The 22,840-nt window shown below is 52.8% G+C and overlaps 1 protein-coding gene across 2 annotated transcripts in view; it reads right to left on the bottom strand.

Moving 5' to 3' along the window:
* SPECC1L (sperm antigen with calponin homology and coiled-coil domains 1 like) overlaps window positions 1–21,086 on the bottom strand; it is a gene marked incomplete at both ends in the record, with an annotated part of 66,344 nt that extends 45,258 nt beyond the window's left edge. Inside the window, 4 exons of one of the 2 annotated variants that reach the window (XM_080717911.1) lie at window positions 4,148–4,355; window positions 6,234–7,852; window positions 11,695–11,842; window positions 20,907–21,086. In XM_080717911.1, coding sequence (XP_080574037.1) covers window positions 4,148–4,355; window positions 6,234–7,852; window positions 11,695–11,842; window positions 20,907–21,059 — 2,128 coding nt within the window. The remainder of the gene's footprint in view (window positions 1–4,147; window positions 4,356–6,233; window positions 7,853–11,694; window positions 11,843–20,906) is intronic. The other variant, XM_080717910.1, reaches the window with a different exon arrangement.
* Between the last annotated feature and the right edge of the window lie 1,754 nt (window positions 21,087–22,840).

Here is a 22,840-nt window from a genome sequence, read left to right as displayed (position 1 = left end):
TGCAATCTGCCTGTCTCAGCCTCACGGTACTAGGCCTGCACCGCCACGCCTGCTTTGAAGTTGGTTGTTTTTGTCAACATACTGTGCTGGTGCGTCGTGGCCTCAGGCGAAAGAAACACCCGTGGCCAGCACTAGCTGAGCCCCCAGCTCCCGCCACGCTCTCTCCTTGTGCCTGAAATCAGTTTTTTTTTTTTTTAATTTTTTTTTTTTGGTGCTGGAGATGAACCCAGGGGCATTCTACCTGTGATTCCTGTGAGCTACATCCCAGCCCTATTTTATTTATTTACTTATTTAATTTGTGGTACTGGGGATTGAACCTAGGGTCATTCTACCTTTGAGCTACCCACCCAGGCCTATCTTATTTTTATTTTGAAACAGGGTCACACCAAGTTGTAGAGGGTGGCGTGAGCCAGCAATCCTCCTGTTTCAGCCTCCCAAATAGTGGGATTACAAGCATGGCACCATGCCCCGCTTTTTTTTAAATTTTGAAACAGGCTCTCACTAGTTTGCTGAGAGCCTCGCTACACTGCTGAGGCTAGCCTGGAGTCTGTGATCCTTCAGTGTCAGCCTTCCGAGTACTGGGATTACAGGGGTGTGCCATGTCTGGTTTGGTTCCTATATTTAAAAGAAAGTTACAAAAAGGCCAATGGAGGTCAGCTGGGCTATTAAATGACACGAAGAACTTAGCATTCACTTCCTTGGATGTAATGGCAGCACTGTGGTTATGAGATCTTTTTCTCCCAGTGCTGGGGCCTGAACCCAGGGCCGTGCCTGCGAGGTAAGTGCCCTGCTGCGGGGCTCCACCCCCAGCCCCATCATTCCATTTCATTTTATCTTTTTTAGGAGTGACAAGTTGAAATAGTTAGGAGTTAGGTGCCATAAGGTCTATTATTTACCTAGCTGACACACACACGCGTGCAAGCGTTAACGACTGTTAAATATAGACAGCAGAGTAGCTATGCTTTTCTTTCAGTATTTTAGCACATTTAAACTTTCTACCTCAAAAAATTGGGAAGAGAAGCAATATAGTTAAAAAATTTATTCGGGGTTTTCAGTCGTTTTCAGTTAAAATCCACACACTGGTAACATAATGAACTGTCAAGTTCTGTCCCGGGAATCCTCATCTGACGCTTTTCCAGCAACTGCCCCCGTCGCCACCAGGTGTCCCTCTTTCCACACTCAAAGCAAAGCCCGCAAAGGGAAAGGGGCTGCTGGTGTCCTGAAGGACAGCCAGCGCCTCAACCTGCACGCTCACCTGGAACCCTTTAGAGCCTCTTCCACGCAGGGAGTAGACTTGGAGGAGTCCTCTCAATTTAAAATACAAACTGCAGCCAGGCATGATGGCACATGCTGTAATCCCAGCATGTGGGAGGCTGAGACAGGAGCATCCGGGGTCCCGGCCAGCTTCAGCTACTTAGTTAACAGTACTTACTTAACAGTATGTAGATTTTAATTGGAAAATGACTGAAAATCCTGAACAAATTTTTTAGCTATATTGCGTCTCTTCCCAAAGTGCCCTTTGCGACTTAGTGAGACCATGTTTCAAAATAAAGAATAAAAAACAGGCTCAGAGGTAAAATGCCTCTGCGTTCCATTTCTAGTGCCCCCAAAATAAAATAAAATAAAATAAAGTACAAACTATAAGCTGGGCATGGTGACCTATACCCCAGAGTACTTGGGAGGTTGAGACAGGTGGATCGCAGGCTCATGGCCAGCTCCAACAACTTACTGAGGGCCTCTGCAACTTTGAGACCTTGTGTCCAATAAAAAGTAAAACAGGGCTGGGGTGGAACTCGGAGGTTGAATGTCCATGGGTTCCATCCCCAGTACCGCACGCATGCAAACATACGTACATTCATGCTACATATAAACACTAGTCTGAACTCCAGATGAGAAAGTCCACCTTGATGGCTTCGTTATCTCTGCAAAGAGACAGAACCCCCTGGCTGGCTATTTCAGTGTACAGAGACCTGAGAATGTGCCAGAAAACTCTGGAGGCTTCGCTACAGACGCTAGGCCAGCCAGCCAGCCAGAGCTCAGAACTGCCAAAGCACACTTTAGGGTTTCTAACAATGACCCACTCTGCCTCAGCAGGAGCTCAAATTTTCCCACCACGCACCCACAGTGCCCGGGATCTGACTCAATTTGTATTTGCCAGTTGATACTGTCAAGAAATACTAAACTGGCAGAACCCAAAGGGGCAAACAAAAGTTTCAAAGTTGTGACTATTGCATCAAAAACGGTTACCCCTGGGTTCCATTGCCAGTACCACAAAACATTAAAAAATAAAAAATAAAAGTGTATTATAGCTGGTGTGGTAGTCAGTCCATGCCTGTATCCCAGTACTTGGGAGGCTGAGACACTCCAAACCTAGAGACCCTGACTCAAGATAAAAATAAAATGGAGCTTAAAGTGTAACTTGAAAGTAGAACGCTCCTGGGTTCAAACCACGCACAAAATGAGTGTACTGCAACTTCTCATCGGTTAGCGCTAAGCAAATCCGCATGAGCACATATGAGAACTTTTTTTTTTTGGTGGTATGGGGGTTCCTGGAAACCTTCTACCTCTGGGCTACACTCCCAGACATATTTTTTTATATATATTTTTATTTGGAATCAGGGTCTCTTAAGCCAGCGAGGCTGGCTTCGAACCTGCACGATCCTGTCTCCGCCTCCCAAGTGCAGGAATTAAAAGCGTGCGCCAAGAACTTTTTCAAATGGATGGTTTAAATAATTTCAAACTTACGAAAAGTTGCAAACATAGTATGAGAATGATACCTACCCATGTATTCAACTGGCCTACTGTTAGCAGTGTGTCTGTTTTATCAACTGCCATCTCTTTATCTTTTTTATCTACCCATTTCTAATGTTTTTTCTGGAACTACTTCAGGGTATATTATGGCCTTTTACTCCTAAATATTTAGTGTATAGTTCCCAAGAGCAAGGATATTTTCTTATACAAATACAGTTCTCAGCTTCACAAATGTATACTGATATGACACTTTCCCTGGTCTGCTATCAACAGCCCGATTTTGTGACAATATCCTTTATAAGACTCCGCCTGCGGGGCGAGAGCTCTCTAGACCAGGGATTACACTGAGTTGTCACGGCCCCTTAGTCTTCAGTCTGGACCACTTCCGTAGCTTTGTCTTGACGACACTGGCATCTTTAAGGGCCGCAGCACCCTCCACACCTCTGCTTTTAGACAGATAAAACATGAGGCATGCTCTAGGTTTCTCTGCGAGGAAGCTTTGCCGTGGACAACGGCCTCACCTGGGCCATGGTGCCGTCTTACTCACCTGAGCACCCGAGTGCTGCCCAGGCTTTCCACTGCATAAGTATACTTGTTTTTTCCTTTTATCAAGTGCAAATAATTAAGCAGTCCATGAGAAAATGTTTTAAGATCCTATAAATACCTGGGTCCTCATTAGAATCTCTATACAGAAATGGCTCTATACTATTTTTGCAACTTTGTTACAAACTAAAATAATTAGAAAATAAAAAGTTTAAAAAACTATCAATGTAAAAACCAAAGAAACTTAAAACCTGAGTTTCAATTCCATCATATTATAAAATCTTCAAGGTTACAATGAAAATCAGGTAATAAGTAAAACCTGTGCATAATGGATTATGATTATAGGCTCAATGTTTACTGGTCCTGGACTGAAATACCAGCTGTCCATCTACCTTATGCCAAAGTGTATTAGAAACCAGGATGTCAGCTGGGGGAGGTGGCACACACTTGTAATCTCTGCTTGGGAGGCCGAGACAGGAGGACCACACAGGTTCAAAGCCAGCCTCAGCTACTGAGTGAGGCTCTCAGCAACTGAGTGTTTCCAAATAAAGTATAAAATAGGTCTGGGAGTGTAGCCTGGAGATAGAATGCCCCTGGGTTCCACCTCCAGTTCCACAAAAAAAAAAAAAAAAAAACAAGAAAAGAAACAGATGTAAAATTCCACGACACACCCTATACTCATACCCATTAAATATTTTCTCCTAATATTTAGAAAATCATAACCTCATGACTTTTTCACTTCAGTGACTCTCCTTCAGTCCAATTTCAGAGTCAGCTACAAAGCAGAGCAGCCCCAAGCCCCCACCTCAGGGCAACTCCCGCCCTCCCGGCGCCTCGCGCAGGCGCCACTCACTCTCCAGGTCGGAGATGACGAGGTTGTCGTGCAGCTTCACCGCGCGGTGCTGCTCCACTTCATCCTCCAGCTCAAAGATGGTCTCTTTCATATCACTCCGCTCTGTCTCCTTCACCTCGAGCTCAGACCTTAATTTTTCTAATGTCACATTCAAGTCTTCAATCTGTTTCTTGGCCTCTTCCTGGAAAGCTCTGTATTCATCTTCTACCTAGACAATCAAGGCAGGTGGGGAGGGAGCGTCACTGTAAGCAAGGCTCCAGAACGGAGGGCCCCACTGTCGGCAGCGGAGGCAAAGCCATCTGCCGCGCATCTACTAAACCTGTGGAAGGGCCTGGAGAAGGCGGACTGAGCCGGCATGGCGGCTCACCAAAATCCCGGGAGTCACGGCTTCGCGGACAGCCTCAGCACTGCAGCGAGACTCTCAACAACCCAGCGAGGCCCTGCTTCAAGAACAAAAATTAAAAAGGCTGGTGTGTAGTTCAGCAGCAGTAGAATACCCTTGGGTTAAACCTCTAGTACCATTAAAAAAGTGTGAGATGGCACTCTGCAATCATACAAGATTTTACATAATATTCACTTCCGCATAAATTGTTGCACTATCACCAGCCAAAATTATACCGATGTATCACTCAACTTAGATTATTTAAGAAGAAATTTTGAAACTTTTCCTTCTCTGAGGTTTGGACTAAAAGCATGCGTCTGATTAATGATTAAAAGGCTCTCTTCCGCGGGGCGTGGTGGCGCACGCTTGTAATCCCCGCGCTTGGGAGGCGGAGGCAGGGGACTGTGCAGGTTCGAAGCCAGCCGCGCTGGCTTAAAAGACCCTGTTTCCAAATAAAAATATAAATAGGTCTGGAAGTGTAGCCTGGAGGTAGAAGGGCTTCCAGAAACCCCAGTACCACCACCACCAACAACAAAAGCTCTCTTCCAAAAATGATACCTTATTTATTAGTTTCAATATCAAATTAAACACGAAAATAATTTTTTTTTTTTTCAAATAAGCCAGGCACGAGCCGGGTGTGGTGGCGCACACTTGTAATCCAGCATTTGGAAGGCTGAAGCAGGAGGACCGTGGTTTTCAGACAGCCTCAGCTACATAGCGAGGCCTCTGCAACTCGGTGACTGTTTTCAAATAAAGAACAAAAAATAGGGCTGGGGGTGGAGCTCAAGAGGTAGAATGCCCCAGGTTCCATTCCCAGGTCTAAAAAAAAAAAAAAAAAAAAAAAGAATAAACAAATAAGCCATGCATGCCGGCACACACCTGCCGTGACAGTGACCCGAGGAGTTAAGGAAGGAGGGGTGTGAGTTTGAGACCAACCCTAGCAGCTTAACCAGACCCTTTTTCAAAATAAAAAATAAGAAGGGAAGGCTCTGGGGATATGGGCACAGTGGCAGAGTACTCCTGGGCTCAATCCCAGCACTGCAAACTAAACATATAAATAATGAGCGTCCTTGCTAAGTGTTAGTCCACGGTGCCCGTGACGCTCAAGCAACAAGCGCCTCCTAAGCCTAATCTTTAAAGGTGATCATTAGAAACACACTGAGGCCAGCAGGCGTGGCGGCCACGCTTGTAACTCCCGTGTTTGGGAGGCTGAGACAGGAGGATCGCACAGACTCAAAGCCAGCCTCACCTACTGAGCGAGGCTCTCAGCAACTTAATGAGACCCTGTTTCCAAATAAAGTATAAAATAGGGCTGGGAGTGTAGCCCGGAGGTAGAAAGCCCCTGGGTTCCACCCCCAGTACCACAAAAAAAAAAAAAAAAAAAAAAAGAAAGAAAGAAAGAAAGAAAGAAAGAAAGAATTAAAAAAAAGAAAATTGAGGCCAAGCCAGGTGGATGCTTATAATCCCAGGACTTGAGATAGAAGGCTCTCAGGTTCGTGGCCAGCCTCAGCTCCTTAGTGAGGCCCTCCGCAACTTATTGAGACCCTGTTTCAAAATGAAGAATAAAAAATAGGGCTGGGGTGCAGTTTGGAGGTTGAATGCCCCTGGGTTCCATCCCCAGTACTGCATACAAAAAAAAAATAAATCTCATGTTTTAAAAATATTCATGTGGAGAAAGCCTAAGGGCGTGCTAACAGGCGCTACCTTCGCAATGGCGCCCTGCAGCCGGCTGGCGTCGCTGCGGGTGTGAGCCAGATCTTCCTGCAGGCCGCTGGCCAGGGCCTCTGCTTTCTCCTTGTCCAGCCGCACGCTCTCCAGGAGGTCCTGGATGTCCGACTTGTCTCCGCAGCTGTGCAGGGAGTAGAGCTCGGCCACCCTCTGCTTCTCGTTCTCCAGCTGGGCCTTGAGGCGGCTCACCTCCACCTGGCCGCCGGCCACCGTGGCCCGGCACTCCTCCACCGTGGCCGCCAGGGCTGCCTTGCCCTTCTGCTCCGACTCGATGATCCGCTCCAGGTGGTGGCTGCGCTCCTTGAGCGCGCCGATCATCTCCTGGGCTTCCTTGTTGTCCTGCTCCGCCATTTTCAAAGTATTGCTCAGGTGCTGCTGGACCCCAAGCAGCTGCTCCCGCTCGAAGCGCGCGTTCTCGGCGAGGTCGATGTAGCGCTGCTCCAGCTCCAGGTAGCGGCCGCTCTTCACGTCCTCGTCGGTCACATAGGCGACATGGTGCTCGTCCAGGAGGGAGCGGAAGTACTCGATCTGGCGGCCGAAGTGCTCCAGCTTGTCGCTCTGCTGGCACAGCGACTCCATGAGGATGGCCTTCTCCTCCCCCAGCCTCTCGTTCTCGCTGTTCAGCTCCTGGGTGATCTGCTGCAGGTCGGCCAGCTCCTGCAACGTGGCCTGCAGCTCCTCGCTCGTGCTGTGCTGGTTCTCCTCCATCTGGTGGATACGCTCCGTGAGGCAGGCCACGGACACCTCGCTGGCGTTCCCGCTGCTGCCCTTGCGGGAGCGCGCCACACTGGGGACGCCCTCCGACTCGGAGGAGGACGGCGCGTCCAGGGCGTCGTCGCTCGAGGTGAGGGGCTGGTACACCTCGCTGCACTCGCTGTCCAGGTTGTCCATGGAGTTACTGTGCTGGTGGTCCATGAGCGTGTTCTCGTCCTGGCTCAGGAGGTCCTCCACGGACCCCGGCGCGGAGCCTTCCACCGACGAGGCCAGGGTGCCCCCGCCGTCGCTCTGGCTGCCGGGGGCCCCTTCGGGGCTGAGGGACTGGTAGCCGAACAGCTTTTCCGAGCCGTCCAGCCTCTGCTCCAGGGAAAAGCCCAGCGCATTCAGCCTGTCCTTCAACATCCTGTTCTCGTTCTTCAGCTGGCTGAGTTCCTCACGGACGGCGGCGTTCTGCTCCTGCAGCCGCAGCAGCGTGGACTCCACGGCCGTGGGCGGGCAGGCGCTCGCGGCCTCCGCGGCGCCCTGGGGGGCGTCCTCGCCGAGGCCCAGCCGGGCGCGCGTGTCCCGGAGCTCGCCCCTCAGCAGGAGGATCTCCTCGTCCTTGGTCTTGGCCAGCGCGAGGAGCTCTCTCACCCGGGCTTCCAGCGCGGCTCTGTCGCTGATCTGATTGTCCGACTTAGACTTGCTCATGCGCACGTCGCCTTCCGCGGCCGTGCGGCTGCGGGGGCGCTTGGCCAGGGCCACGTCGCAGGCGCCCTGGCCCGTGGAGGGCGGCTTTTTGCTCTGGTTTAGGCGGGCGCGCTCACGCAATCGCTCTCTGGTAGAACTGGACTCTTTACTCCCCGCAGAAGTGCTCCGCTTGCTTGAAGAACTTGTGCCTGCATGTTGGAGACAAAAGTATTAACAAGAAAGCTTGTGCCTCCCGCCCAGGTCCATGAGGTCCAAGAGTGGGAGCCGCACTGAGCTGGGCTCCATACACCCTGCTTAGAGCCTGCTCACGTCACGAGCCAGCGTGTGCTGGTGCAGGCCTGTTACCCCAGTACGTAGGAGGAGGAGGATCGCAGCTTTGAGGATGGCCTCAGCAACCTAGTAAGGCCTGTTTCAAAACAAAAAATAAATTAGGGCTAGGGGTGTAGCTCAGAGGTGTAGAACACTCCCAGCTTCCATCCTCAGTAACACACACACACACACACACACACACACACACACCCTGTTTCTTTAAAGCCAGACCATTTACCTTTTCACAAGCAGTGAAAAAGAAGTTATGGAGCCGGGCGTGGTGCCGCACACCTGTCAGCCCAGGACTTGGAGGCCGAGGCAGGAGGGTCACAGGCTCACGACAGCCTCAGCTGCGGAGTGAGGCCCTCTGCAACTCAGTGAGATCCTGTTTCAAAACAAACGATAAAATAGCTGGGAGGTAGAATGCCCCTGGGTTCAATCCCAGTATCCTAAAAAAGTAAAATAAAGAATAAAAATAGGGCTGGGAGTATAGCTCAAAGGTAAAATGCCCCTGCGTTCAGTCCCCAGTGCCCACCTCCCAAAGGATCAATGTTACAGAATGTGAATTGTATCCCAATAAGGCTGTGTGTGTGTTACTGGGGATGTAACCTCCCAGGGGTTCTTTACCTCTGGGCTACACTCCCAGACCTATTTTTTTTTATATTTTATTTAGAAACAGGGTCTCACTAAATTGCTGAGAGCCTAAGTGGTCGAGGCTGGCTTTGAACCTGTGATCCTCCTGTCTCAGACTCCCAAGTACTGGGATTATAAGCATGCGCCACCATGCCCGGCCAGCTGTGTGTGTGTTTTTTAAATATACATATTAACTCAAGTCTGAAAGCAGAGCTTTAAACAGTTGTCATGGGGTAATTCTGAGTTTGAAGAAGCTGTCTGTTACTGCCCAGGCAGGTAACAAGCTAACTGCAGAAGGGCCTGGGCAGGGAGAACACAGGGAAAGGAGGAGGAGCCTCAGGGCAAATAAAACCGGGCTTCCTGCAGGGCGGGCGCAAGGATGATGACCAGCGTAACTGCTTCCATCCTTGAATGACACAGCAACCAACCCTAACAGCAGCCACACAGGGCAGGATGTGCAAGTGACCCAAAGAAAACCGTGAAGGCGCCCGTCAAGGAGAGACTGACAGGCCCTCCATGAAGGAGAGGAGACAGGGCAGGAAGAGGGGAGAGGCCCCTCGGGCTCCTGCGCTGGGCGGGCAGTCATCCCACACCACCTTGCATCCCTGTACTAGGGAAGCTGAGACGGGAGGAGGGCAGGCCGGAGAACAGCCTCTGCACGTAGCAAGACTCATCTAAGAAATACAATCAGGCTGGGGTATAGCTTGAAGGTAGACTGCCTCTGGGTTCAACCCCCAGTACCACACACACACACACACACAAAAGAATCATCCAGCGCTGAGGCCGGTGATGGCTCGCTGAGACCAAAGGCCCTGCGGTGGACATGGCGAGCGGAGGGGGAGCCGACGAGGAGAACCGTGTCCCCCAGAGCCTGGGAAGCCCTCACCCCGAGCCTCAGAAAGCCACTGTACTATGCAGCCTAATCCAGCTGAAACTAACCAAGTCAGGATGACACTGCTGGGCCGGGCCCTAGCCTGGACACCAGGCCACGGGCAGAGGACGGCCACCCTGCCGCCATGCTGGCGGTGGACTTGAGCCCCACAGCCGTGTGGGCACGTTTCTGTTGCGTGGGCACACCAGTCTCTGGAGTTTGTTCTGGTGGTCCTAGCAGACATACAGACCATCCTGGAGCAACGCATCTGAGCAGGAGGTGGTGACAGCGCAACTGAGACGCGGTGGGCCACACGCAGACACGTGGAGTCTCCCAGCACAATCCCACAGGCTGGAAACAGGAAGAGACGGACGACACCGGAGCACCTAACTTGCTCCGGGTCCTCTCGCCATAGGAGCACGGGTGCTGTGTGCGGGATGACCCCAGGTAGGGGGCAAAGCACTGAAGGCTCAATCACCGCCACGAGGGTGCAGCCCGGCGGGGCAATGACGCCTCGGGAGCCCTTCACTGAGCCAAGGCATGCGTGCCTTTGGCACGATACGTACGCTCAGCCTCAGTGTAGCTTTCTCCACTTTCTCATGTCTAAAATGAGAATAATTACCATCTCTCCTTCCCAGAGCTGCAATAAAGACCAATGAAATAACGCCCATAAAAAGCCAGGACAGAAATATTCCCTCTTGTTAATCAAGTCACACCACCACTAAAATGAATTGTGGGCGGGCCTGGGGGTTCCGGGAGGGCAGAGCAGGCGAGGGTAGAGGAGCCCGGGCTGTGCGAGTCTCACGCTAACACCTCGGTAAGGGAGACAGGAGATCTGCTATAAGTGTGTGTGTGTGTGTGTGTGTGTGTGTGTGTGTGTGTATGAGAGATATACTGGGGGTGGAACCCAGGGGTTTTTCTATATTGGACTATACTCCCAGACCTATTTTATATTTTATTTGGAAACAGGGTCTCACTAAGTTGCCGAGAGCCTCACTCTGTAGCTGAGGCTGGCTTCGAACCTGTGTGATCCTCCTATCTCAGCCTCCCAAGCGTGGGGATTACAAGAGTGCGCCACCACGCCCGGCTTGCAATACACTCCCTGGACTGCAGGATGAGTTAATTTATGAGTCCCAGCAAATCTAAAACAAGCAGTGGCTACTGAATCTGAATGAAGGACTCTGGACACCCGTCAGCACAGGCCGAGATGGACAGTGAGACATGCCGAGCCTCCTGGGCTTCACTCACTCGCCGCACACAAGGGAGCCGGCGCTAAAACAGGAACGGAGCTGGGCGTGGCAGGAGAGCCTGGACCCCCAGCACCGGGGAGGCTGAGACGGGAAGGAAGATTGGGGGTTCGAGGACAGCTTCAGCAAGTAGTGAGACTCTCTCCAAACTAGTGAAACCCCATTTCAAAATATAAATAAAATCAGGCTGAGGGTGTAGTTCAGAGGTAGAATGCCCCTGGCCTCAATTCCTGGCACAACACATACACACAAAAAATACAGATATGAAGAGATGCTACTGGTCAAAGGCCAGCTACTATAAAAATCAGAGTGCAAGAAAAGGGACCAGCCCACAGACTTAAAATGGCTTCCATATGCATCACCCAAAACTATGTGGAACCTTAATAAATTCAGATCCAAACAAAAATAGCTTAAAAAAACTGATGAGAAAAGTGGGAATTTAAGTGCTTACTGAATAATGTATGCTTTAAAGAATAATTACTACTTAATTATTCTTTTTGTGTGTGTGGTACTGGGGATGGAACCCAGGGGCTTTTCTACCTCCGGGCTATACTCCCAGCCCTATTTTATACTTTATTTGGAAACAGGGTCTCACTTGCTGAGAGCCTCACTAAGTAGCTGAGGCTGGCTTTGAACCTGTGCGATCCTCCTGCCTCGGCCTCCCAAGCGCTGGGATTATAAGTGTGCACCACCACGCTCGGCTAATTACTGCTTTAAAGAATGCTACTTGTATTTTGATTGTTTTAAAACATCTTTGTCTTTCAAAGGCAGTAAAGTATCCATGATGAAATGACAGATGTACAGACCTGATTCAAAGTCAACAAGAGCCAGGGAGGGCGGCCAGCCATCGGGAGCTCAGAGCGCCACGGGCACACCCTGGTGACTTCCGCCCGGGTGGGACGTTTTCTGATCTGGTTTTAAATGACCGGAAAGACTGCCCTTGGTACCATGCCGCCCCTCCAGCCCTTACCTGTGCTGGTCCTGGGCCTGCCCTCGGCGGCCGTCGTGGCGGGGCCTGGCGCGGCCGGTGCTGCCGGCGGGCAGGCGCTCTTCTTCGCTCTAGCACCATTGGTCACCCCTCCTGCCATCCCAGCTAGAAGGTCGTCATTGCTCTTGGTCTAGAAGCACAGAGAACAGAACGACGTTGCTAATGAAGCAAGAGTGCGCAGTGCACGACCACAGAGCTCTCGGCGTCTGTGCTGCATCTGAGTACTCATGTGACACACAAAAAGCTCCTTGCGGTCTGTAAGTCCTCCGACATTTCCTTCTGAGACATGAGGACCGTGCACGTAGCCAAGGATGTCGCGGATGGCTGCTGCACGCCGTGTGCCGGCCGCATGGAAGGGCACAGTGGGTTGGCGGCCCGCCGCCCTCCCAGCCACAGCTTGGGAAGGCGCTCTCAGAACCACGCCACACCGCCACAGGGCGAGGGGCCCCTCGCAGGAGCCCCCACGAGAGGCACCCAATCCTCACTGCGCTGACTCAGTGACATCCCCCAAAATGTTTCTGAAATGTATCCTCCTCCTGTAATTCTCTAGTCAAATTTTTATCAAAATTGAAAGATTTTTTTCTTTTTTGCGGTACTGGGGATGGAACCCAGGGGCATTCTACCTCCGAGCTACACTCCCAGTCCTATTTTTTTTTCTTTATTTTGAAACAGGGTCTCACTGAGTTGCAGAGGCCTCACTAAGTAGTAGCTGAGGCTGTCCGTGAACCGCAATTCTCCTGTCTCAGCCTCCCAAATGCTGGGATTACAAGTGTGCGCCACCACATCCAGCAAAGATATTTTTAAAAAATAAAGTCCTGGATAATGTAATAAAGAACTATGCCAGGCATAGTGGCACATGCCTGTAATCCCAGGACTTGAGAGGCTGAGAGAAGGATCACAAGTTCAAGGCCAGCCTCAGCAACGTAGTGAGACTCTCATTAAACTAGCAAGACCCTGTTTCAAAATAAAAATAAAAGGCCAGGCATGGTAGCGCACGCTTGTAATCCCCGCGCTTGGGAGGCGGAGACAGGAGGATGGCGCAGGTTCGAAGCCAGCTGTGCTGGCTTAAGAGACCCTGTTTCCAAATAAAATATAAAATAGGTCTGGGAGTGTAGCCCAGAGGTAGAAGGGTTCCATCCTCAGTACCACCACCACCAAAAAAAAATAAAAAAAATATATATATATAATAAATAAAAATAAAAAAGCGCTGGGGGCATAGCTCAGAAGTAAACTGTCCCAGAGTTCAAACCTTGGTATACCAAGATTTAAAAAAACAGCAAAATAGAGTGGGGTGTGGTGGCATATACCTGTAATCCTAGTAATTTTGAGGCTGCAACAGGAGGATCACAGGTCCGGGGCCAGCCTAAGCAACTTACTGAGACCCTGTTTCAAAATAAAGAATAAAACACGCACTACCATCTTATATACCATGAAGATGTGTGGACAATGCACCAATACATAATATTTAAAAAAATAAAATAGGGCCCAGATACATGTATAGCTTGGAGGTAGATCGCTCCTGGGTTCCATCCCAGACACACACACACACACACACACACACACACACACACACACACACACACACAGCAACTAGCAACTTCATGATTAGGGCCAGAGTCAGTCTGTCCAAATGATCACACCACTTGAGAAAGACCATTTGTAACATTTGCTCATATTTTATAAAGATGACTAAAATATTATAAGCTTTTTAAAAAGAAAACAAATACTATGGGAAAATGGGAGTGGCTTTAAAATAGTCATGTAGAAAACAGTGAAGGAGACAGGAGGATCGTGCAGGTTCGAAGCCAGCCGCGCGCACTGGTTTAGGAGACCCTGTCTCCAAATAAAAATGTAAAAATAGGTCTGGGAGTGTAGCCCGGAGGTTGAAGGGCTTCCAGGAACCCCAGTACCACCAGAAAAAAAAAAAAAAAAAAGCAAACAGTGAAGAAATGAGGTTTTACTTCCAGAGATGAGAGCACCGAGGAGCGAGCGGGGAGTCAGGCGCACGCGCAGGCTGCGGCAGGCGCTCAGCTTCAGCACACACTCCGCGGCTCAGCAAGACCCCGCTTCAAAACGAAAGGGTCGGGTGCAGCTCAGACTTGAGCTGGGAATTTAGGCCGTCACACCGAGAATCTAGAATGTCTAGAATAAAGACGAAGAGGGGTCTCCTTCAGTCATGAAAGGTTTCTTAATTAAGATTTGCTTCTGCTAATGGAATTAACCAGCAACTATGCTGCAAAATCTTGTGTTTTTTAGCACTGGGGATGGAACCCTGGGGCACTGACCGCTGAGCTACATCCTCAGCCCTTTTATTTCCTATTTGAAACGTGGCCTCACCACCCTGCAGAAGGCCTAAGTGGCTAGGGCTAGTCGCAACCCTGCAATCCCCCTGTGCCAGCCTGCCAGGTACTGAGATTACAAGCATGCGCCACCAAGTCAACCCCGCAAAAACGTTCAAATCCAAAGTCCCCTTTCCTGGCAATGTGTGTGTCCCTCATCCATTAGCCAGGATACAAACTCAACACACTCTTCTATTTTCAAATGACCTTCCATGGTGTTAATAAAGGCTAAATTCACCTTTGCACTAATTTTCTTCTGCTGTAAGCAACAACTGTGTCTGAAAACCACCCGACATCGTCCCGTGGAAACGTGGCTTGTCTTCCACCTCTCTGGTTACACTTGGCGTGGGGTTGGGCAAAGCTGCACGTACACCGTGGCACACATCTCAAAGTCTGCACGGAGACGAACTCAGGTCTCCCAGTACTCAACAAGGCAAAACGGTGGCAGTGAGCGCTGAGACGAGGGTGGCGCAGTGCTGGCACCAAGAAAAGAGAGGGTAGAGGGAGAAAGGGAAAGAAGAAAAAGAAGAGTGAAGAGGCGAAGTACAGAGGAGATAGGATGCACAGCACAGAAGCAGGGCGGCCGGCGTCCTCAGCAGACACTGCCGTGCCTGGCACATGTGGTCCCCAAAGCAACGGACACCTCTAACGTCTGCACCGTGGCTTAAAGTCCTCTCCTTCACTAAAAGGACAAGGCTGCTTTGAAGAAATGGCTGATTCTAAGCTGGGGCAGGAAAAGTACAAAATGTACTGAGCCGAGAATGACAGGGACGTGTCAGAAGGGCGGGGAGCCAGCGGGGGACCCCCGGGGTGCCAGCCCCAGGGCAGTGAGCCGGAATACAGGCCGCTCACAATGTAGACTGCAGCTGCCTGCAGGACGAAGGCTTGGGTTAAAACCACCAGGGAAAAATCATGGCAGGAGGACCCAACTCCAATGCCAAAACTAGGTGAAGGCTCTGAGAAAGGAGTATTTACAAAGTCGCAAGTTACCTCGGATAAGACACTTAATACTTATACAACAACACAGTGAAGCTTCTTCACTTATAAAAGAAAACACTACCACTACCACTACCATGACTGCCCGGGAACCTAGCCCGCCCTCCTAATGGAGGCACAGCAAGGCCACCGCTTTCAGGAATGCTGCTCCTGTGGGGCCGCTGTCAGAACATAACCCAGTCACCACGAGGCAACGCTGACAAGCCCCAACTGAGCGCGGGCACGCTCTAGAAACTCCTCGACTGAGCCGGCCTGGCGACACACACTCGCAATGCCAGTACTTGGCAGGCTGAGACAGGAGGGTCGCACGTTTGAGGCCAGCCTCAGCCACTTACTGAGGCCCTCCGCAACTTAGTGAGACCCCATTTCAAAATAAAGATTAAAAAATAGGGCAGGGGGTACAGCTTGGAGGTAGAAGAAAGAGGAGGAGGGGGGAGGAGTTCCTGAACTGAGGAACAACCGCAGATTTAAGGCGAGTGAAGAGCACGACTAAGAGCCACGCATGGCCCTGTGTGCAGCCTGGGGAGGTGGACCTCTCTTCTCTAGTCATGAACATTAGAGCTACTGGTAAAACTTAATTAAAATCTATAGTCAATAAAATACGCATTACTGTCAATTTCCTGATTTTGTAATTGTACTATGGCTATAAAAGAGAATGACGTTTACAGCCAGGCACGGGGCTGCAAGCCTGTGATTCCAGCACTTGGGAGGCTGAGATGAGAGACCACAGGTTCGTGGCCAGCCTCAGCAACGTAGACCCCATTTTAAAATAAAAGGCTGGGAGTAGAGCTCAGAGGTAGAAAGCCCCTGGGTTCCATCCCCAGTACTGCAAAAGAAATAAGTAAATAAATGGGCTAGGGGTGTAGAATGAGCCTGGGTTCAAGACTCAATACCAGGGGGGGATGATTTTTACAAAATACTAAAATATTAGCAGTAAAAAATTATGTCTACATTTTATACCATTACGTCTACAATTTATAAATAAGAAACAAAACCCCCAAGCCTATGGAGTGGTTAAAACAAAAGGAGTAGGCGTGTAGGTGAGCGCGGACCAACCAGGACCGTGAACTGGCAGCCACTGCGGCAGGCCGCCGGGCTCTAGGTAGGAGGCTGAGGACATGCGCAGCCCGGGGCCCAGGAACACATGCATACCCTATGACCGAGGAACGTCACTCCTGGTTAGAGGGCCACCAGAAACGGGTGCGCCTACGTACAAAAAAACACGTTTAAAAATGTTCTTAACAATATTGGTCTATGAGCCCCCGAGTAAAAACTCTCAAAGTCCTTCCAGAGTAGGAAAAATGAGCCAGGTGCAGTGGAGCACATCTTCAGGAGGCTGAGACAGGAGGTCGCAGGTTTGCAGCCAGCCTCAGCTACTTTGTGAGGCCCTGTTTCAAAATAAGAACAGAACAGGCCTGGGGTGTGGCTCAGAGGTAGAATGCCCCGGGTTTGCTCCCCAGCACTACAGAGAAAAAGTAGAATAGACACAAATTGTAGGGTTCAGCCCACGAGTTCCAACCTGCAACGAAGGGGAAGATGTGCCGGACAACAGGGTAAGGAAGCAGACACGTAGAGAACAGCCATCACACCACGGTCAGAAGCTGGCAGGATTCATCTCTGGTGTGGGGGTGGGCAGAAGCCAGCTGGCACCAGCTGAGCTTCCGTGGCAGGCAGGGCAGCAGGGCTTCCTGAGCGCTGTGCTGTGCAGCGCTGTCTGGACACAGCTCTGTGCCAGGGGAAATGGAAAAACCAAGGGACCAGCTCCGCGCTTCCCGCTCACCTCCTGCCCAGGCTGCTCGAGGCCTCGCTATGTTGCCCCTCGTTCTTGTCATTATTTTTACACTCCCATCGGTGCCCGGTCCATCCGTCAGAGGGGGAGTCAACGTGAGCGGGACATCCACGCACATGGCGCCGGTCCCCAGTCCCGCCCTCCCGAGGCCAGGTGGTGGCACCATGCCGGCTCCCCTTCCCCTCCCGGCAGGCCTCCCCAGCCCCGCTGGGAGAGAACACACGAGCCTTGACTTTCTGGGTTGCGATGATTCTGTAAACACGTGTGCATTCCCATGTGGAAAAATTCCCCATCAACGACAGTCCCAAGACATAAAGTCGATGAAGGGACAGAAATCGCCACTTTTTAAAAACAGATGCAAAGTGTAAATCAGTTGATAAATATTCCAGATACAAATGCTACTACAACCAATTCCCTAGTTTACCTTTCAAGCTTCAGCGCTGGACGGCTCACACCGTTACCCTTCTTCTCTCCCCTGCAATGAGGTAGAACCCGGGCCTCGAATGGCAGGCGAGCACTGCCGCCTAGCTACACCAGCAGCCCTGTCAGCCTCTGCTCTGCAAACTTAGGCCACATAGAATGTACGGCACAGATAACAGGTCAGAGGTACCAACTGCTCAGATTCTGGCTGAAGCTTACATTCTCATCTATCAGTTTTTAGGGGAAGAAAGGCGTCCTCCAGCGTAATGACAGAGCATGTCATTTCTACGAGCGCTTGTCAGGAGGTCTGTGCCTGCGCCAACCCTGGCGTGTCACTAGGGGAAAGAATCCTCCCCGGTGGCTGTGACAAGAACGGAGCACAGAGGCCCGAGCCACGCCAGCAGCGGGGCTGCAGGACCTCACTCTGCTCACGGGCGCAGTCAGCAGCGAGGCTGAGCCAAAGGGTCCTGCTCCCGACTCCACGAGGCCGCGCTTCCAGGGAATCCGAGGAGTGAGAAATACAGACCCCGGCGCCCGCCACGACAGACGGCAACCCTGAGCACCACGCCGGGGCCTGCGGGCGCGGGCCTAGAGGCGGGAGCCAAACGCTTCCTTCACCTGCCAATCACAACACTCCCACAGTTTCAGGACCCAAGCGCAGGTGTCATGTGCCAGAGAAACGGAAAGACAAGACTCAGAAAAACAAAGCCGCATTCAGCAGTGCCACCCCTGCGGACCTTTCCAGAGGGAGAGTCAGAACCACAGCCGTCCACGCGCAGCCACCCTCACAGCAGCACGATTCTCAATCGCCAATTCTGGGCCCACCTCGGTGTCCATCAGCAGATGAATGGGTTACAAAGCTGTGGGAGAGACCAATAGAATTCTCCAACAGGATTCTACTCGGCAGTGAAGAACAACAGGAAAATGACGGGGCACGGAAGGGCCTGGAGAACGCGGAGCTCAGCGAGACCAGCCAGCCGCAGAACGGGAAGCCAGAGAGTACCCAGGACGCACAGGGCTCCGGAGAACAGAGGGGGAGGAAGCGCAGAGCCCGGGGCGGTCTGGGGAAGGGAGGGCAGCGGGAGGCGAGGCCCAGGCAGGAAGCACGTCCATGCCACCGCGCACACGGCTGAGGTCCACCTCATCACCCGTGGGGCGGGGGCTGCGCGTGTTTCACCAGCGCTGTGAACTGCATCGTGACGCGAGGCTGTGAGGCGACGTGGAAGAGTATACATACAATATATACGAATGACATATGTGTATAATAAAGTAAGTCTGGGGCCTGGAAGCAGCCCCTTTCCGGAGGTGCCCGAGCTTCACGCATGCCTAACATGTGCTCTACCATGGAGCTGCACCCAGCCCCGGGAAGCCCTTTAATGTTTCAATTTTTCTGTCTGTTTTCACTGCTTCCTTCTGTCTCTTACTTCGATTTCCGGCCAGTGATGTTTTCTTCTCCTCAGTGACAGCAACTACTCCAAGGCCTCCCCTCCTCTCCGCCCAGGGCCTCTCCACACAGCGCGACTTACACAAACCTGCCAACGCAGTGCCCAGCCACGAGGGCGGGAGGGTGTCGGCTCCGCCCCACACGCAAGGGTGCTCACTTTCACCGGCGGACGACTCCCCGCTGCAGAGGCCGCCTGGGGCGGACGCACCCGCTCAGCCCACACTGCATCGTGAACCTGCAGAGGCTGCCCACCACGCAAAGCCACGGGAGGAGAGGGCAAGCAGCCTGTTCTTCCCGTCACATACATAACAGGCCTCCCAGTCACACGGGCTCCAGCTGAGACAGCCCAGAGACCGAGTGAGCAGGCAGGTCAGAAGATGCCACCTATCCACCGAGCAAGCGCTGCAGGGCGTGGGTGCAGCGAACGCACGCGGGAGAAGGTCTGCTCCTGGTACTACCCCCCAGGCCAAAACGACGCCTGACACCTGCAGCCTACCAGGGCGGACCCAGGAATCAGGGCCCCCCAAAGCACTGGGTGAGCCAGGGGCCCCACGCCCTGGGATGGGCCGCACTGCCTGCTAGGTCTTTTGGCACTTAAGGAAGCCCCATGCCCGAACCTCTGAGGCGCTTAAGAGGCCACAATCTACCCTGGCTCCTCTGGACAAGAGGCGCCTGAAGGGATTGTGCTTCTTGTCCTGTGCTTGGTCCCTCTCTATCACACTAGCAGAAATCCCTTCTGATTTCCTGCACAGAGTCCATGTTTCTACCCCAAACACTACGCACCCCAACACAAAAAACAAAGACCCAAACAAGAGAACATTTAGCTGAAGAGGCCTGGAGAGCGCGCGGTGTGTGTGCTGTCGGAGGCCAGGCCGCGGGGAGTGCCAGGAACAGTCTTGTCCGAGCCACACTCACCACACCCGTTCAGGAATCCATCCGGGGTGTGAGCAGTTCCTAGATCTAACCCACAGAAAGGCCGCACCTGGGCGGGAGGCAGCTCGGCACTTGCCCTGCACGCACAAGGGCCGGGGTTCGATCCCAACCAGAGGAAGCTAGCCACCCACTAAGCACTGCTCCGTGCCCGGCCCTGTGCTGGGCACGCACGGACCTCCTCGGCTAGCCAGGAGCACGGCCTCTGAGGCTGGGACTGCCCGAGTCTACCTGTGCCCACAGCCCACGACCTAAGTAATGGCTACTTCATCTAGTCTGCGCAGGGTAAAGAACACTAATTATGCTCCCACTAAAGTAAAACCCTCAATTTAAAAATGTTAACTAGAATTAATACTGGATCAGCTGGAGACTCCGGTGAAAAAGAAGAGCAGCTTATGGCATGGAGACCGTGGAGTGGGATAAGAACTGTGGGGTCGAGCTGGGCGTGGGGGCGCTTGTCATCCCAGCACTTGGGAGGCTGAGAAGGGGGATCGCGGTTCGCGGCAAGCCTCAGCTATGTAGTGAGGCCCTGTTTCAAAATAAAGAATAAAAAATAGGGCTGGGTGTACCTCGGAGGTCGAATGCCCCGGGATTCCATCCCCAGTACCCCCCCCCAAAAAAAACCCCACAAAACCGCGAGTCTAGGAAACACCTCACCTCGCTGTCCCTGTCCCTGAAGACCTGGAGGCCGGTGCTCGGCATGGCCTGTGGACTCAGTACCTGGGAGGTCGAGACAGGAGGACCGCAGGTTCAAGCCCGTGCATGGTAACTTAGTGAAACCCTATTTCAAATAAAAAGGGCTGAGGCTGTAGCTCAGTACTAGAGAGCCCTGGGTTCAATCCCACAAAAAAATTTTAAAAAGCCTTGTTACATGGTCTTTTCACAAAATTGTCCCAGGCTAGAAACAATCACCTTGCTTCAAACTGTCCGCACTGCCCGCTGCTCCCCGGGCACCTGACACTGTCCGTGTTTCGGTTACTTGAACCTGCACCTTACTCCACCCTCTGCCACAGGCTCCCACAGGCCGCCTGCTCCAGCTGGCTGGGGCACAAAGCCTTGTGCAAGGCGGGCCCTGCATATCGGCCCTGCGTATCTGCCTCCCACGTAGGCCCACCGTTTAGACCCACTCACAGCCGAGCAGACCAGCCAGGCCAGCCCACCGAAAGCTCTCTTCAAAGACTGTGTGCTCCCAGAACCAGCAGGAGGTGAGCTCACACAGTGCTTGCTGGGAAGGCCTCCTCCGGACACCCAGCGCAGACCGAGCAGCCGCACGTACCTTGGCCAGCGGCGCTGCTGCCCCCGGCTTCCCGGGCTTGCTGGCGGAGGCGACGGAAGAGCTGCTCTCGGGCTTGGTTCTCTCTGCCGCCTGCGTCTTGCTGGGCGCAGACCCCTTAGGCACCGAGCCGACACTCCTGCTTGCCCTCTTCATTCTGGGCCGGCGCTCCGCGATGCATTTACAGTCCGTCTGCAGGAAGAACGGACAGCAAGGCAGAGCTTCAAAACCTGCTCGAGGAATTCGACACGCGATGAGCAGAAGCGTGTGAAAGGCGTGCATCCAGACACAGACAGGAGTGTGGAGACTTCTAGAACACGCCCTATCAGGGCTTCCTCCTGAGGATGACTAACCTGACTGTTTAGTACATACAATTCAATAAAAAGAATAACCCTGTGTCTTTAAAAAGACTAAACACGCCTGCACTACCTTCAGCATTTAATACAGCAGCAACTGCCCTGACATCTGGACTTGGCCACTCTGCGGGGCCCCCCAGATCACGCAGCAAAGCCCTCCCTTCCAATGCCTGCTGCATATCCCCACACGAGCCTGCAGAGCGGCTCAGAAACCCCAGCATCCAGGACTAAATATGCATGCCTCTGTGGCAAAAGGCACAAGACATTCTCTGAAGCCATTCTGCGAGGAAAGTGACAGCAATTCCTCCGCCCAGGAGGCCTTGGAGCACCGCTGGGAGCACGGAGCCGAGCTGGGGAAGCGGCCTGGCGGGCGTGGGGTGACTCGGGTCACTGTGGACAAAGCAGCACAGCAGCAAGCTGAGAGCCCCTGTATGAAGTGGACGGCGCGCTGAGCACGAGGCCAGCGTCTCCATGGAGGCCGCGCCCGCTGACCAAGAGCGGTGTTTTGGAAAGGAAAGGCCGCTGCAGCCGCCTCCCGAGTGTTCACCTCCGCTCTCGTGAGCACGCAGGTTCCTGTCGCGCCGCGTGACACCAGCCGGGCGGGTGGCTGGGCCACAGAGGCAGGGCGAGGGGCGCTGCCCCGCCGTGGTCAGACCTCGCAGCGAGAGGACGCCCAAGCTCTCTTGGCCGCCTCCTCGCCGTGCGGGAACTAAGCGCTGTGTGTGCAGTGCTCAGTCACCTAGCCGCTCTGCTGGGGAGTGCTGGGATTGAACCCAGGGCAGCCTACTTCCGAGAACTCCCCAGGCCCGCTCCACTCTTAGTTTGAAACAGGGACTCACTAGGTTGTGAGCATCACTACTTGCCGAGGCTGTCCTCAAAGACCAGGTCCTCCTGTCTCAGCCTCCCAAGTTCCCCGATGCCCAGCTACGTCCACTTAACCCTCTCGCTCCCAGCCTTCCTCTTGCTTTGACGTCTGCCCATAGCTCCCTCTCCGCCTGCTCGTCACCCACTGCCTGTGCCTCCCACACAGCATGGCGAAGCCCGCGTGGCCAGGAGTGTCTATGCCGCCCGCCACAGCGGTGTCTCTCCTCTCTCTCTACGAGATGCAGGAAGGACACGATGGGATGTGCTCAGCCCCTCGAGGCGCTGCGAAGCTCCCGAGGCACGCGGCCTCAGCCCGAGGCCTCTCCCCAGGCCCCTGCCCACGCTCGCGGGCTCCCTGCTTCTCTCCTGCCCGCCCGGCCACTCACTTCCCGCCAGCACGCCGCTTCACCCTCAAGTGAACGCTGTCAGCACTCAGAATCTACTGCACTGACCAAGGCGCTCTGAGTAACTATACTAAGAGCTACTGTGTATCCTGTTCAAGAGCAGCTAGTGTTCCAGGCCCACGTCTGGAATCGCAGTACTAGGGAGGCTGAGACAGGAGGATCACAGGCCCGAGGACAGCCTCAGCGCGTAGTGAGACTCATCAACCTAGCAAAGCGGGGCGCACGCCTATGATCCCAGTGATGGGGTTCCAGCCCTCCTGGGACAGGAGGGTCGCAGGTTCAGGGACAGACTCGGCAACTCAGTGAGGCCCTC

This window comes from Muscardinus avellanarius (assembly GCF_963383645.1).
Source record: "Muscardinus avellanarius genome assembly, chromosome: 21".
Classification (NCBI taxonomy): Eukaryota; Metazoa; Chordata; class Mammalia; order Rodentia; family Gliridae; genus Muscardinus; species Muscardinus avellanarius.
Note: the sequence above shows the minus strand (reverse complement) of the source record. Positions and strands in the feature narration are given on the sequence as shown.